Source organism: Lepidochelys olivacea (assembly GCF_965140295.1).
Source record: "Lepidochelys olivacea isolate rLepOli2 genome assembly, chromosome: 5".
In the NCBI taxonomy this organism is placed as follows: domain Eukaryota; kingdom Metazoa; phylum Chordata; order Testudines; family Cheloniidae; genus Lepidochelys; species Lepidochelys olivacea.
In genome coordinates, this window is record NC_140415.1 from 72,002,465 (window position 1) to 72,018,695 (window position 16,231).

Below are 16,231 nucleotides of genomic sequence, written 5' to 3' on the forward strand. Positions count from 1 at the left end.
CACTGTACATAAAAAAAAAAAAAAGGTCAGTGACCCATATACCATGAATAAATATAGATAACAGTGTCAAAACACTGGAATCACATACCTAACTTTGAAAATTATCACAATAAAGAAAAGAAAATTGCTTTAATGCACTCTATGTAGAAGGCGGTGATTCTAGCATAAGTATTCTTTCTGAAAATGTGTCTATTTCCTACAGGGTTTAAGGTAAAAGCCCAAAGATATAAAGGCTCAAATAGTTTGATGACATTTGATCATGCAGATTCTTAGCTATGTATTATTGAAGATTGCAATTATAAGCTTAGTACTTTCCTATGCCCCCTTCCCGCCTAGTTTTAAAAAGCACAAATTTTGTGTGAGCAAACATATTGCACACACAAACACAGACTCACTAAAAATGCACCGTGCATGCCAAAATGCTTTTTGCAAAGATGTATGCACCTAATAAGCAGTGCAAATCATTAACTGACCTTGTTATAAGCAAAATTAATGCATTTTTTTTTAAATTTAGCTCTTAATTGTCATTTCACAGATATGAATCCAACCTGCCTCCAGAGTAGTAATCACAGCAGGTTCTGTTGCCGGAGTTCTCTTCCCAGGGCCATCTTTTTTCCCCTGTGAGCAGGGTTGAAAGTGGTTCTGGAAAAGTACAGGAAAACTATATCAAACTTTCGGGGCAGATGGGGCATTACACTGCAACTAATGCGTGCTTTTTCACTGTACAGAGTCCTAGTGGTATTAGTTTTTCCTAGTTCAATATAAAACTTGTCAAACTGGGAGATTTTGTCACTATGAGGAAAAACTAATGCCAATATGGTAAAAACATTCTTATCATAGTAGTACAGGAAAAATATTTTTGCTTTTTTTTCACGATTAACCACCTTGGGTTAGGAAATGAAAATTTATGTGTGTATTGTAATAAAGTTTGACATGTCGTGTTTCACTTGAGCATAGATGTGAACAGCGAGAGAGGAACATTTCCACATATTTATTACTTCCAGTCAGCACACTACATCTGCCTAAATATGTCACTTGAATATCAAATTTCTTTGTGAATCTGAAATGAACTGTCAGAGATCTTTTTTACATAAAACACAACAAATAAGCTTGTGTGTGTGTTTATGCAAGTGTATTCCTACAAGTGCACTCTTAAGCGGCGAACAGTTATTTAAATGAATCATAAACATTATTTTGCTTTTCCACATATTTTGCATATTTTTCAAGAGACCAGGAGAAACACTTCTTTAAAAATAGTTCTGGAATTTAAACCATGGCCAATTAAAAGGAAAGCAGGTATTCCCTACAGCCATATTTGGATACACAAACTGGGGGGAGTAATCTAAAACCTCTCTCTAGAAGCATATCCATCACAGGACTTGTATAAATCCAAATGTGACAATACATTGCTTAAAAAGGAAAAATTCCCAACAATTCATACAAAACCCTGACACCTGCCCATGTATCATATAGCACAGGTTCAATCTGATCTTCCAAACAGAGGTTTGTACTGAACAATGCAAGCTTCCTCTCAGTTTTCTTACAGACACAGGTGTGTAAGCAAAAACAAACAAAAAACCCAGCAGTGGTGTGCACCTGCATATATGTGATTACAATCTTAATTTTATTAATTATGATTTCAGATCAGCACATCATATGCATATCACCAATATTTAAACAATATGCAATACTATACCTGGTTATTTCTTCCTTAAGTTTGCATGGATCTTCTGCGTAGAACTTAACACCAAAATATAGAGTATATGGTGGCCCAGCTAAGAGAAAGAGAGAACAATTAAGTTTTGTAGTGCATATTTATAAAAAAAAATCTTTGATTATAGAAGAGCTACTAAGCTGCCTATCTATTCAAGGGGTTTACACAGTCCACCGCTCTTCCATATCATCACAGAGTGATATTCCTACTGGACTCCTCATGGAGTCTCTTCTACCTTTACAGAGTAGAAAAACTTTGTTGGAACAGGATGTTTTTGTTTTCTTTGGTTATTGTTTCTTCTATTTGTTTGTGAATACAACACTGTGCCCAATGTGAAACATTCCCCATGATAATTAATAACTGAAAGTATAATTATGCCTTATTTACCTAGTAAAATATTTTGAATTTTGTAATTTACTTTTTAAAAAGTTTTAGCTCTCCAATAAAATCCAGTAACTCAATCCTACAATTCCTGTTATGATCATATTTATTCCCATGCATACTTCCACCAACTTCAACCAATGTCCCATTGATCCAAGTGACTTCAGTAGGACTATGTGTGATATTAAAGATACACATGGTAGTAACAAACTGCAGTCATGCTCAATCCTGCAAATACCAGCCACCAGGAATTGAGTTTACTACCATGCTTAGTCCCACTGACTTCACAGAGCCCGTGAAATGTAAGTATATTTACCTTTTTTTTTACAAAACAAATTGAAAAGCAGCTTCTCCTGCCAAGAGTTCAGATGTCTGTATTTTCCCTACAAGCAGCTACAAGACTTTCCTGTCTTGCAGATGACAATTTAAAACTCTGCAGGGAATTCTGTGCTAGGTAGTTATGATGGTATTATCTGTTGCAAGCAAATCCTGAATGCAGACCGTGGTAGATAAACAAAATTGCTGCTCATCAAATATTTTCTTTTAAAATATGAATGTATTTGTCATTTGAAATCCTGCACATACAATGCCAGATTTCCAAAAGTAGACAGCATCCATAACTCAGTGGGAGATGCTTGGTGCCGAGCACTTTTAAAAATCTGGTTGTATTATTTGGAATTTTACTATATTAATTATTAATATTTTTATAAAATGTTTCTGATTTTCTATTAAAATAAAGTAATATTATTAACCCTATTAAATAATATTTTAAATTATGGGATATTTGTCTCTGATAGCTAAAGGGTGACACCAATACATAACTCATAAAAAGCTAGGCAAATTTTTTAATATGGACCTGAAGCAATATTTTTCCAATTTTAGAAGGGAAAAAAAGTCATTCACTTCACTTAGCAAGGCAGAGAAGTCAAAGCCAGTACAATTCTAAATTATACAAGTAAAAACTATATCATATACCATATACCCAGCATATACCAGTGCTTCTATTATTCTAAGCAAAGGTTAATCACAGAAACATCCTTAAGTTAGAGAAAGACATTACACTCAGTCGATGTATGTAATTTTGATATGGCAATTAACTGCAATATTGAGACAGCTCAGGAAACTATGATTCTGTCATGCCTCAAAAATCAAGGCCCACTACTCTGCACATATGGTGTCCTCTGTCTCTTCATCTTGAAGTAACTGTTTATGAGTTTCAAGTAAAATACATACTGTTTATCAATTCCTTGTGTTCTGCAAGGGTCCTTGCAGGATCCAGCCAGTACTGTGAGAATAGATAGGGAAATTAGTAATTTATCATGGCAAGCTATTAAAGATTAACTTCAAATTATACATTTATTTATATATTAATGTTTTTCCCCAAATACAGTACAAGTGAATTACAAATAATTATGTTAACTATTAGGAACAATTAATTTAGGGCCTAATCCAAAGCCAACTGACCTCAAAGGAAATTGACTTTTTCTTCTATATTAGTAAAACACAGAAGATTGAGTAATTTGGTGGTGGTGGTTATATATATATACATTACTATAAAAATCTGAAGCATTGCAGTCTGCAATCTGTAAATGAAAAACTATAACCCAGAATAGAGAAAAACATTGTCTTGACTAATGTGTTCCTACACTTCTTCCACGAAAAAAGTGTCATAGTAGAGAAACGACACGGTCACTTTCACGTTCAGCAATAGCTGTTGAATACTGTCTTACACTCAGATTTACAAGAGCCACTACATCAATTCAATCAGCTGTACTTTATTACAGATGCTAACTAGGAATCTCAGCTAAAGTTGGCAGTCCTGAGCTTGACTCTTATTGCTCACAGGGCTTGTCCACATGGTGCTTTAGTCCACACCAGCTGGGTTGTAAAAGCTAAGGAACACCAGCATGTCACACTTACTGGCCCACATGCATGTTAATGTAGTACTGTTTGAAACAGAATTACAAGAACAAACACTATGGAACTTTTAGTGCATGCCAGCAGCGTCCACATGGGCCAGTTATTGCACAAAACACTGGTGTGCATTCAAATGTACACCCCAACTGGTGCAGACTACAGAACCATGTAAACAAGCCCATATAAACCCTATTCAATTAAAACTGATAGCTTCAGGGGAATACAGGTAACTCATCTGACACTATGACAAAACTTCCAAAACAAAATAAGAAATCTTGCAGTGGCTATTTCTCAATAACCCTCCAAAAATAGAAACCTTCTTAAGTTTACAGTGAGAGGGAAGAAAAACAAACAAATCACTCGATAAATTTGTTCAAACATCCTATTGGAGCTCTTCTCAACTTGTATTATAAACAAGCACCAATCCCAGTTAACGTTATCACTGATAAAATAACAAATAGACTGCAAGTCAATCAGACAGAAAAACTAAGCAAAAGACTGTACAAAATGGAATACAACATACTCTCTGACTTCAAAACTCTTTTTGTATCAAGATTAGTACTCTGGACCATAACACAAGACACATATTGCCCAACTGGTTTGTTCATCAAGGATAGCTCTATGCTATGCTGCAAGAGAGAATTGAAACTACAATTTCAATAGAATTCAAAATCCAGTCACAGAACAACTATATGACTTCTCTCATTTCAGCAAGCCCTATATTCCTCTATAATCTGAGTCTGGTTTCCAGGATACATAGGACTAGAAATGACTTCCTGGGCCATCAAACCCAGTCCCCTGCTATCACAGGCAATCCCATCATATAATCCCATTCACAAATTTATCAAACTCCATCTGAAAATTAGTTAGGTTGTTTGCCCCCATTACTTCTCCTGGAACTTTGTTCCAGAACCTCATTCCTCCTCCTTCTAATTTCTAGCCTACATTTATTCAAGGCCCGTTTATCCCCATTTGTTCTTATGCTAACGTTGTCCTTTATCTTAAATAGCTCTACCTTCCTGATATGTTTATTGAGATTTAGCATATCCCTGCTCTATATTTGATTCTTTATGGTATTACAGTCCTCACTACTTTTTAGCTTTATAAGCATATAGATACCAATTGTATACAAAGAGATACGTTAAAATAATATCATTTAGGTTGAAAAGTCAAGCATGAAGAAATGCCAGATTTATAGTTGCCTCTGCAATCTCAATTCTGCCCCCTTAGGCATCCATCCTGTGAACTGAATGAGGCAGGGGACCTGTGGAAAAAAACAATATGTGATTTTGTAATTATCTTGTATCATAATGTGTAGGATTCATACAAGGTTTATGCGCTTGGCAACATTCAGGGCACACCCGGAGTGTTGTGCTGGACCTGTGCACACACAGCTCCTTTCAAGGGCATCAACCTTGGAATCTCACCCAGATGACATGAACCGTGGGAAGCCTCCCAGGACTGGGCTCAAGGCCTGAGAGCAAGGAATGTGGTAGATAGAAATTGGTAAATAAGAATGTTAAACAAAGCCAGTGTATTCCTTTTATCTGTTGGAGAATGTAATGCACGGGGGGGAGAGAAAGAATAAAGGTGAAGGTGGAAAGCTGACAGGCAGAAGCCCGTTAGCAGACCAGCTTGCTTGCTTGCTTAAAGCTCTGTGCTGTCTTGTCATTGAACCGCCACAACTGGCGCCCAACGTGGGGCCCTCAGCACTCACCTCGCCCGGCAAGGGTTTCAGATGCGTCACTCATCCGCTTTGCGGATCCCGGTGAGTATTTTTCATTGTGGTAAATATGGGAAGCTCCCTCTCTGCTTTGCAAGTGCAACACCGCAGTGAGCTACAGTATTTGCTGCGTAAGGCTCAGCATGACTGTCCCACTCGAGAACTCACTCTCCTGCTACAGGAGGTGAGTGCCCAATGCCCGTGGTACCCTGAAGCTGGAACCCTTAAGCTAGCGGACTGGGAGCGGTTGGGCCAGACATTGCACAAAGAGCCTCGGGCGCCCGTGCAGGCTCTACATGCCTGGCACCTCTGCCGCGACGCGATACAGCGTGTCACCTCGGACAGGCCCTCCCTCGCGAGGCTGGTGATCTCGCCACGCCCGTCTGCTCCTGCAGCCATCCCCCCTCCTGGCGATGCAACACAGCGTGTCGCCTCAGAAAGGCCCTCTCCCGTGCCAACACAGGGGCTGCCGATCCCGCCACCCCTGTCCGCTCCTGCAACCATCCCTCCCCCTGCTTTGCCCCCAGTGCCTCTATTACCACCGCCTCCCTGGCCTTCCCCACCGGAGCCGTGCTTCCCCACCGGCCCCATGCTCCAGGGCCCCCCGGGGGGTCGTCCGCGTCTGCTCAGCGGCTTTCGCTGGTGCAACAAATGGTTCACGCAGCGAAGACTCGCTCAGATCTTACAGCAGAGGAGCTGGCTGATCTGGTCTCAGTTTGTCCGGTGACCTGGCAGGATGATGGCCAAGGCAACCAAGTTGCAAACTGGGTCAGTTTGCCTTACTCGGTGATCAGAGACGTAAAGAAAGTGATTCGCAAGTTCGGTCTGACCAGCACGTATGTGCGTGGTCTCATTGAAGGGCTAGGTACTGGGTATTCCCTGGTCCCTGAGTACTGGAAGGCGCTGTTGCGCATGATGCTGACACCTAGTCAGTATGTTATTTGGCTTAGTGAGTATTGGCAGATGGCGGAACGCCAGGCCCAGGTGTATAGAGAGCAAGGTGTCATTTATGAGCACTTGGCAGGGGAGGGCCCGTTTGCTACTGTTCAGATGCAGTCTCAACTCCCTCAGGCCGTCTTCCCCATTATTTCCACCTGCGCCCAGCATGCTTTCCGGAAGGTCCCGGATTCAGGCAAGCCTACCAAAAGCTTTGCCAGTATCCGTCAGGGTGCATCAGAGTCCTTTATGGATTTTACCAACAGATTCCAGGAGGCTATCCTCCGACAGGTGGATAACCCTGCGGCAGCTCAGGAGATCCTGTTAAAAATGGCGGTTGAAAATGCGAACGAGGATTGCCGCCGTGCTCTCCAGGCAGCACAAACTGCTGGAGTTCTAGAGCTGTCGGACATGCTGCGGGCGTGCCAAAACATCGGAACTCAAGCACATAAAGCTGGGGTTCTGGCTGCCGCCCTGCGGAAAAGCAGGAAGGAGGGGAAGCGTTGTTACCACTGTGGAAAGGAGGGTCACTTTCAGCGGGAGTGCCGCTCATCGTCGGCGCCCGCCCGCCCCTCAAAGAAGTGCCCCAAGTGTCGGAAGGGCTATCACTGGGCTAATCAGTGTCGTAGCGGGTCGGGAAACCGCACGACGGGTCTCCCCCGAACCCAGGGCCAAACGGGGGTGTTTCCCACTCAGACAACTGTTCCTCTGCCTTAAAACCCATAGACTCCATGAAAGCGGCGACTGCCGGAAGTGCAGGGCTTGATTTGATTATGCAGGAGGACGCTGACTTTCGGTTGCCAGGGGAGGTTTGCGCCATACCTACCCAGGTGACGGGACCTCTCCCTGCCAGATTTGTGGGTCTGGTTCTCCCTCGCTCACACACTGGGAAACAGGGTTTTTTTGTCATCCCAGGGGTCATTGACGCCGATTACACCGGCGTTATTAAGGTTCAGGTATGGACCCATCTTCCACAGTCGCTCCCGCATGGACGGTCAATTGCGCAATTGATTTTAGTCCCCTATCAGGTGCCAGCCGCAGAGGATCAAGCCCGGGGCAGGAACAGCTTTGGATTGATGCTGTCTCAGTTGCTGTCTCACAACACGTCCTCTCCACTTGTTGCTCTAACAATGTTGGTCTGCCCCTCGAAACCTCAGTTAACACTTCTCTTAAATAATGTTCCTTTTACAGGGCTGATGGACACTGGAGCTGACGTTACGGTGATTCGTGATCCGGAGTGGCCGGTCGGTTGGCCAACAGTTCCTTCTAAAGAGTTGTGGGGGATCGGGGGTAGCAAACCCAGGCGCCAAAGTTTGTCTTGGGTCACGGTCTCTAAACCAGGAGGCCGTGCCCTTGCTACAATCCGCCCTTTTGTACTCCCTGTCCACCTCAATATTTGGGGCCGTGACTTACTTGTAAAGCTGGACACCACCCTCGATATTAATATATAATGGCCCAAAATCCTCCCTCACCCACCTTGCCATCCGCGTTACCATTGGTATGGCAGTCCTTAGAGCCTGTATGGATTGACCAGTGGCCCCTCCCCCTAGAAAAGCTGAAAGCGCTTCATTCACTTGTACAACAATATTTGCATGCACAGCGCTTGGAGAGCTTCACTAGTCCTTGGAAGTAGCTGCTGTTATTTTGGCCTTTCAACTTTTTGCTGATTGTCCCTTTAATTTGATTGTGGACATGCATTATGTTTATCAGGTAATTGATTATTTACCCCTTGCCCTTATTACCCCTCAGGTCGATGTGGACCTTCTTCGCCTGTTTTTGTCCTTACAGTATCTCATCGCCACTTGTAATTTCCCTTATTTTGTTGCTCATATTCACAGCCATACCCCTCTGCCTGGGCTACTTACTGAAGGCAATGCGTGCGCTGATCGCGCGTTACGTGGTCAGGTAAATTCCCTTTTTTCTGACCCCATTGAAAGCCATGCCTTTTTTCATCAGTCTGCCTCTGTTTTGGCCCGACAGTTTCACATTCCTGCTGATTATGCACGTTCTATTGTTCGTTCCTGCCCCCACCGTGCTGCTGCTGCCCCTACCTCTTTTTATGCCGTTAACCCCAGAGGTACCGCAGCGAATCAGCTGTGGCAAATGGATGTCACTCACGTGCCACAATTCCGCCCCTATTCATTTTTACATATTTCCATTGATACCTATTCAGGATTCCTCTGGGCGACCCCACAGCGTGGGGAAGCCACTCCCAAAGTTATTCACCATTTGCTAGCCTGTTTTGCTGTTATGGGTCGCCCGAGCCAGATAAAAATAGATAATGCCCCAGCCTATTGCTCCATAGCCCTCCCCATCTTTTGTGTCCAATGGGACGTCTGTCTCAAACACGGGATCCCTTATAATTCCACAGGCCAAGCTATTGTTGAACGTGCAAATTGCACGCTAAAAACCTTGCTCGACAAAGAATTAAAACAAGGGGAGCTGTGTCTCTGAACCTTAGGAGACATTCAGCAACAATTGTGTATCCTTTTGTTTATTTTAAATAATTTAATGCTGAACGCAGATCAGCAGACCCCCACGGATTGGCATTTTCATAAATCCGAGGTACTGGAAAGACCACGTGTCTATTACCGTCAGCTGCCCGATCCGCAATGGCTGGGCCCAGTACCTCTAATCACTTGGGGTCGGGGATATGCTGCTGTGTCTCTCCCTGCAGGACCGTTGTGGGTTCCAGCCTGGTGTGTGCGACCGGCACTGAAACAGCATGGCGTGGCACCAGGGGCTGTCGAACCCCATACCGGAGTTTCAGCTGACCTTGGAGGAGAACGCGGTGCCTCCCGGGTCGACAACGGCGGGACGGAAACGGAGGAGGCATAGCATCCCAAGCCAGCCCGTGACATGGGGAGCAGTAAAAGCATTGGTCGCCGCGGCTCAACGAAGACTGGCAGCAAACCAACAGCCAGAGACTTCTGAGACTTTGTTTGTGGCAATTCTCGCCCAAATTACTGCTAATTCTGTATTGACTGTATGCCTTTTGTGCCTGCTATTTCCTGTAGGGGTTGGCTCGGGAGCGCTTTCTCCGTTACGAGCCCGAATGACATATAACCTATGGGAAATATTGGCTTCAATAGCAAATGTTACCCACTTTTGTTTATTTGATTTTGTAGCAGCTGAAGAATTGTTAGGTACGTGCCTTATTCCAGTATGTCATCACCCTGAGGAAATTGGGAATAAAATGATGCTCGCTGCTTACGCGAACCTCTTTTCCCAGTACTGTAGCATGGCTACTTGGGGCCCTGCCAATTACACTTTACCTTTTTAAGCTTATTTTTTGCTGTTGCTGTGTGCAATGTATTTCCTTTTTGTTAAGGCTTTGTCGAGAACCGCCCTGGCAGGCTCCACGAGTTATGACCTCGTCTGTCCGGGAGTTAATTGGCTTGCAAAAGCAAACTGATGGCTACCATGAGATGGCCGAGCACAAATAAACAAAAAAGGAGGGGATGTAGGATTCATACAAGGTTTATGCGCTTGGCAACATTCAGGGCACACCCGGAGTGTTGTGCTGGACCTGTGCACACACAGCTCCTTTCAAGGGCATCAACCTTGGAATCTCGCCCAGATGACATGAACTGTGGGAAGCCTCCCAGGACTGGGCTCAAGGCCCGAGAGCAAGGAATGTAGTAGATAGAAATTGGTAAATAAGAATGTTAAACAAAGCCAGTGTATTCCTTTTATCTGTTGGAGAATGTAATGCACGGGGGGAGAGAAAGAATAAAGGGGAAGGTGGAAAGCTGACAGGAAGAAGCCCATTAGCAGACCAGCTTGCTTGCTTGCTTAAAGCTCTGTGCTGTCTTGTCATTGAACTGCCACAATAATGTATATGCACAAGTTGGGTTGAATTAAGGTTGCTAGGCAACCGCAAATCTAGCATTTTCTAACTTTTGAGTGCTTGATTTTGCAACTTAAATTATGTTCTTTTAATGTAGGGAGGTTTGTATATAATTTCCAAGCATTGGTTTTTGTTTGTTTTGTTTTTAAGGAAAAGGGCATAAACAAATTTGGTTACATTTGGTATAACAGCTTCCCTACAATGGGCCAACAACAGGAACCTTCACCACTGCAGAATAGATTGCTACCACTTGTGCTATAAAACCATGTTCATTAGTAGCATGCAATGGCTGTTATCCTCGAGGGCATGATGGGCTGCTGGGTCCTTGTGATGGGTCAAGAGAGGTGCAAGAGACTAGCCCACGCCTGGTCCATTTGCTCTATTCTCCCACCCCAAGAGTTGGAGGAGATCCTGCGCCAGGCAGTGATCCCAGAGGGGAATGGGTCACTGGCAGTGCTGGAATTACAGGGATACTGGGGGGCATGGGGCCCCTTAATACTTTTATGGCTACCTCACTTCTGTCTTATTCAGAGGCACTGAGCGGGGAAACATGTTTTGGCCCTTTACTTCTCACCAACAATTTCTGTAAACTGCATGCACATGCGGCATTGCAGCAATCTTCCATATACCGTGCATATCGCCAACTGTGCCAGTCACAACTTCCTCTATCTCTGGGGCAGGTGCTGTGATGGCCATACCGGTGATTCGGGCTCCACAGCTTCTGGGGGTGGAGGCGAGAGCAGGACCCGGATAGGCTGGAACAGCCACCAAGGCACCTGGGATCAGGCTGGGAGTAGATAGGAACCAGGGTGATCAAGCCAGGGCCAGGAGCAGCTACCCCTGGCAACAGAGACACAAACTGCTCGAACCCCCCTTCCCAGCCTGGAGCCAACTGCCCCTCACCGCAGTAGCTCCCCTCACTCCCCATGCAGAGCACCCACCTTGACTCTCCTTCCTATTCCTGATACCCTGACCTCACCCCATTGCCCCGACTCACCCTGCTCCCCAGGCAGAGAATCCACCGCCACATCCCCCCTCTGCCCTGCTCCCTAGGCAAAGTGCCCACCCTGACACCCTATTCCCATCCTAGACATCTGAACTTCCCCTCTCTGCCCCACTGTCCCCGACTCTCCCTTGGGTGCAGGTTCAGCGCCAGCAGCATGGTGGCTGTGTCACACAGTGGCTCCCTGTGGTGGAAGAGTTTGGCCCCCTCAGATGGGGCCCTATCTTTCTGTGGTAGCCCCACCCCTTTCTGTGCCCTCCCTCTTTCTGGACTTGGCCAGGCCGGCTCAGTCTGGTCTGTTGGGAGCAGGGCAGCCAGTGACCCAAACCTCAGTCTCCCTCTCATATCCACAACAACTGTACATCTTGCGAGATGTTTTGCTTTCATGGAGTTAAGGCGTCAATGTAAGGATCTGAGAGTAGGGTCAGAGTTAAATCAGAGGCATAGAGAGGGCCTGATCCTGACATAAATACGGTTACTTATCCAAGTCTCCTCACTGAAATCAGTGGGAATATTATGATGAGTAAGAATTTTCAGGATTGGACTCAGGAACAGTAAAATTTTAAAAAATATGCAGGGGTCACTTGGGTGTAAATGGTGGCGGAATTTTCACCACAATGGGCCAGATTTTCAAAAAAGATAAAGCAACTAAATAAAATGGACAGACTCCCACTGAATGCTGCTGGGTACTGGGTACAGAGATAATTACCATAACATTTAAATCCTGATCTGGGCTTTCAATTATTTACAGCCGTAACATCGGGGTATATTCAGACCCAGATCTCATCTGAATCCATACGTAGTTATAAATGACATGTGCAATCCTCAAATCATTTAGGCTTCAGTCACCAAACACCAAAACCCATATATAGTTGGTTACAAAGGTCCTACTGGCCACCAAGTCTAAGGCCATTCTACACTACAAGAACTATACTGGCATAGCTATTGTGCTATAGCCATGCTTGCAAAGACCTATGGAAACACCACCTCCCCACACAACGGTAGGTAGGGCGACGGAAGCATTCTTCCCTTGACATAGCTGCATCTACACCGAAGGTCAGATTAGCATAGCCCCGTCACTCAGGAGTGTGGATTTTTCATGCCCCAGGCCCATGTAGCTATGTCAACCTAACTTTTAAATGCAGATCAAGCCTAAATACAGGACTGCTAATATTCTCAGCTTAAAAAAACCAAACCGTGACACCTTCTTTTGAACTACTGGGGGGTTGGAGCATATGCTACTGATTCTTAACTTGGATTTAAAAATGTGGCTTCATTATGTATATTTAAAGCTATTCCAGGTTAAACACATACAAAGCAACTTGGGGAGTGTGCAGTAAATTCCATCTGAGCAGTGCATATTATTTCCTAACTACCTTTCTTTAAATGAATGTTAAAAGTATTTTTTTAAAGCTTCATGCCAGGTTTCTGTGCAGGGTCAAATCTGGGTCAAACGCTCAGGACCTGTTTGAAACAAAACATTAACTAGGCTGAAATATTTTCATTTGCTGTGGTGTCAATCAATGAAGTGACTGGAATCGGTAGGCTTCTCACCTGACAGTCCACAAAGCATCTGGTGCTCTAGTCGTGCAGCTCAGATTACTATGAAATTGTAATCTTTGTCTCGAATGGGGTCACTGCAATGCTTTGGCACACAAATTTTTGTTCTGATTCAGAGATTCAGAGCTTTTAAAGCCAGAAGGAACCATTGTGATCATCTAGTCTGACTTGCTGCATAACACAAACCCTAGGGCTTTCCTGAATTAAATCCTGCTTCATGTCCAGTAGCTGCGATTGAACTAGAGCCTATCTTTTAGAAACATGTCCAATCTTATTTAAAGATGTCCAGTGATGGAGACTCCAGGACAATCCTTGATAAACTGTTCACTGATAAAAACTGCACCTTACTTCTAGTCTAAATTCGTCTAGCTTCAACTTTCAGCAATTGGCTCAAGTTATACCTTAGTTTGCAGGATTGAAGGGCCCTTTATTATTGAATTTCTGTTCCCCAGGTAGTTATTTATAGACTGTGATCAAATCATTTTTTAACTTTCTCTTTGATAAACTATATAGACTGAGCGCTTGGAGTTTCACACTTGAAGTGTGGACACCAGAACTCGCTACAGCATTCCAGGAGCAGTGGCACCAATGCCAAATATAGAGGTAGTAAAACCTCCCTCCTCTTACTCAATATTCCCCTGAATAAAGGATTGCATTAGCCCTTCTGGCCACAGTGTGACTCCAGGAGCTCATGTTCATCAAATTATCCACCATGATACATCCCTCAAAAATACTTTTCAGAGTCACTGCTTCCCAGGATAAGAGTCCCTCATCCAGTAAATACGGCCTACATTCCTTCTTCCTAAATGTATGACTTTATATTTGGCTGGATGCAATTCACATTGTTAGCTTGCACCCAGTTTATCAAGCATTCCAGATCATTCTAATGAAGAGAACGCTTCTCTAATACATTTAACCAATCTCCTAATTTTTGTGTCATCTGCAAACTTTATCAGTAATGATTTTATATTATCTTCCAGGTCCTTGATAAAAACATTAAATGGCATAGGGCCAAGAGTCAATTCCTGCAGGGTGACACCAGAAACACATCTGCTTGCTGAGGATTCTCCATTTACAAATACATTTTGAGACTTATCAGTTAGCCAATGTTTAATCCATTTAATGTGTGTCCTGTTGATCGTGTATCATTTTAGTTTCTTAATCAAAATGTCATGTGGTACCATGTTAAATGTCTTACAAAAGTCTATTAGACACTATTACTTCTATCAAACAGGATATCAAGTAGTTTGACAAGATCTATTATCCAATAACCCATGTTGATTGGCACTAATTATATTACTCTCCTTTAATATTTTTATTAATCAAGACCCATATCAGCCTTACTTTGCCCAGAATTGATGTCAGGATAAGAGGCCTATAATTACCTGGATCATCCAATTTACCCTTATTATGTATTAGCAAACATTAGCAACTTCCAGCCCTCTAGAACTTCTAGGGTAGCCAATTTTGGTTGGACATATTCCTGGAGGTTTCATCACGACATAATATTTAATTAAAGATTAATGTTTAATTCCTGGAGACTCCTGGACAATCCTGGAGGATTGACAATCTTAGGAACTCCCCAGTGTTCCAAAACTTATTAAACATTAACATTAATGGTACAGAAAGCTCCTTGCTCTTTTAAAGCTCTTGAATGCAAGTTATCCAGACCTGCTGATTTTAAAATGTCTAACTTTAGCAGCTACTGTTTAACATCTTCCTTAGTTATTGTTGCAATGGAGAGCATTTCATTATCAACATATGATATAAATAAGACATCTGGCTTTTTCCCAAGTACAAAACAGCAATATTTACTTAGCAATTCTGCTTTTCATTCATTATTATTGACGCTTCTACCATTTCCACTTGGCAATGGACCAATACCACTGCCAGTGTTCCTTTTGTTCCTGGTAGTTTTAAAAAAACATATTGGTAACTCTATGGACACAGAGTTCCCCTAGTGTCCTTTTGCTTCCCTTATCAATTTTCTACAATTCCTAGCTTCTATTTTATATTCATTGCTATCAACTTCCCTTTTCTCCATTTGTGTTATATTGTATTTTTTAAAGCTGCTTTCACTTCCCTTCTAAGCTAGGCTAGTTGTTTAACCTTCTTTTTCAGGGCTGGTCTACTCTACTGCTTAAGTTGATGTAACTTAAGTCACTCAGCAGTGTGAAAAATGCACCGCCCTGAGCAATACAAGTTATATCGACTTAAGCACTGTCCACACCGGCGCTATGTTGGTGGGAGATGCTCTGTTGCCAACATAGCTTCTGCCTCTCATGAAGATGGAGTAATTATGCTGACAGAAGAGCGCTCTCCTGTCGGCATAGTGCATCTTCACCAGACGCAGTGCAGCTTCACCGATGTAGCACTGTAGTGTAGACTTGCCCTCAGTTGTGGTTAATTCAGTGTACCATGACTCATGGGGCTTGGGTTGCTAGCCCCTAAAGCTTCTAAAACCTGGTGGTTCCCCATAAATGCTCCAAGAATGGCTTTCACTATCATGCAGCTCCAGTGGTCCCCTCTTGATGACCTATGACTCTTCATTGCAGGAAAGAACTGAGCACTCGAAATTTAGGGAATGCCAGATTTACAGTTGTCTGCACATCCTTAGTTCAGCCCTCTTGTGTGTTTGCATTATGAGAGTCTTCAATTACATGACAGCATGCTACTTTTTCCATAGGATGTCTGCTTTACTCAGTTCATAGGATGGATACACAAGGTGGCAGTTTAAAGGTTGCATGGGTAACCATAAATGTGTCAAGTATCAGAGGGGTAGTCGTGATAGTCTGGATCTGTAAAAGAGGCAAAGAGTCCTGTGGCACCTTATAGACTAACAGACATATTGGAGCATGAGGTTTCGTGGGTGAATACCCACTTCGTCGGATGCATGACATAAATGTGTCATTTCCTAACTTTCAACTGCTTGACTTTGCAAATTAAATAATATTATTTTAACAGAGTTGTTGGTGGTGTGGTGTTTTTGTTTATTTGTTTATTTTTATATATGTAAAAATAAAAAATAATGGGAGGAAATAGTTAAACATACCTTTTCAAACCTCAGTAAAAACGTATATTCCAAGTTTTAAGAAAAAGTGATTTTGTTGCATGTTTTAAAGTGTGTGTGTGTTTAGGATCTTATTC

General features: G+C 43.1%; 1 protein-coding gene across 3 annotated transcripts in view; it reads right to left on the reverse strand.

Moving 5' to 3' along the window:
* The window catches only part of EPB41L4A (erythrocyte membrane protein band 4.1 like 4A), a 225,738-nt gene that overhangs the window by 123,091 nt on the left and 86,416 nt on the right, over positions 1-16,231 (reverse strand). For all 3 annotated transcript variants that reach the window (XM_084627984.1, XM_084627983.1, XM_084627985.1), the window contains exons 4-5: positions 3,329-3,380; positions 1,697-1,775 (exon numbers count right to left, since the gene is read on the reverse strand). In XM_084627984.1, coding sequence (XP_084484110.1) covers positions 1,697-1,775; positions 3,329-3,380 — 131 coding nt within the window. The remainder of the gene's footprint in view (positions 1-1,696; positions 1,776-3,328; positions 3,381-16,231) is intronic.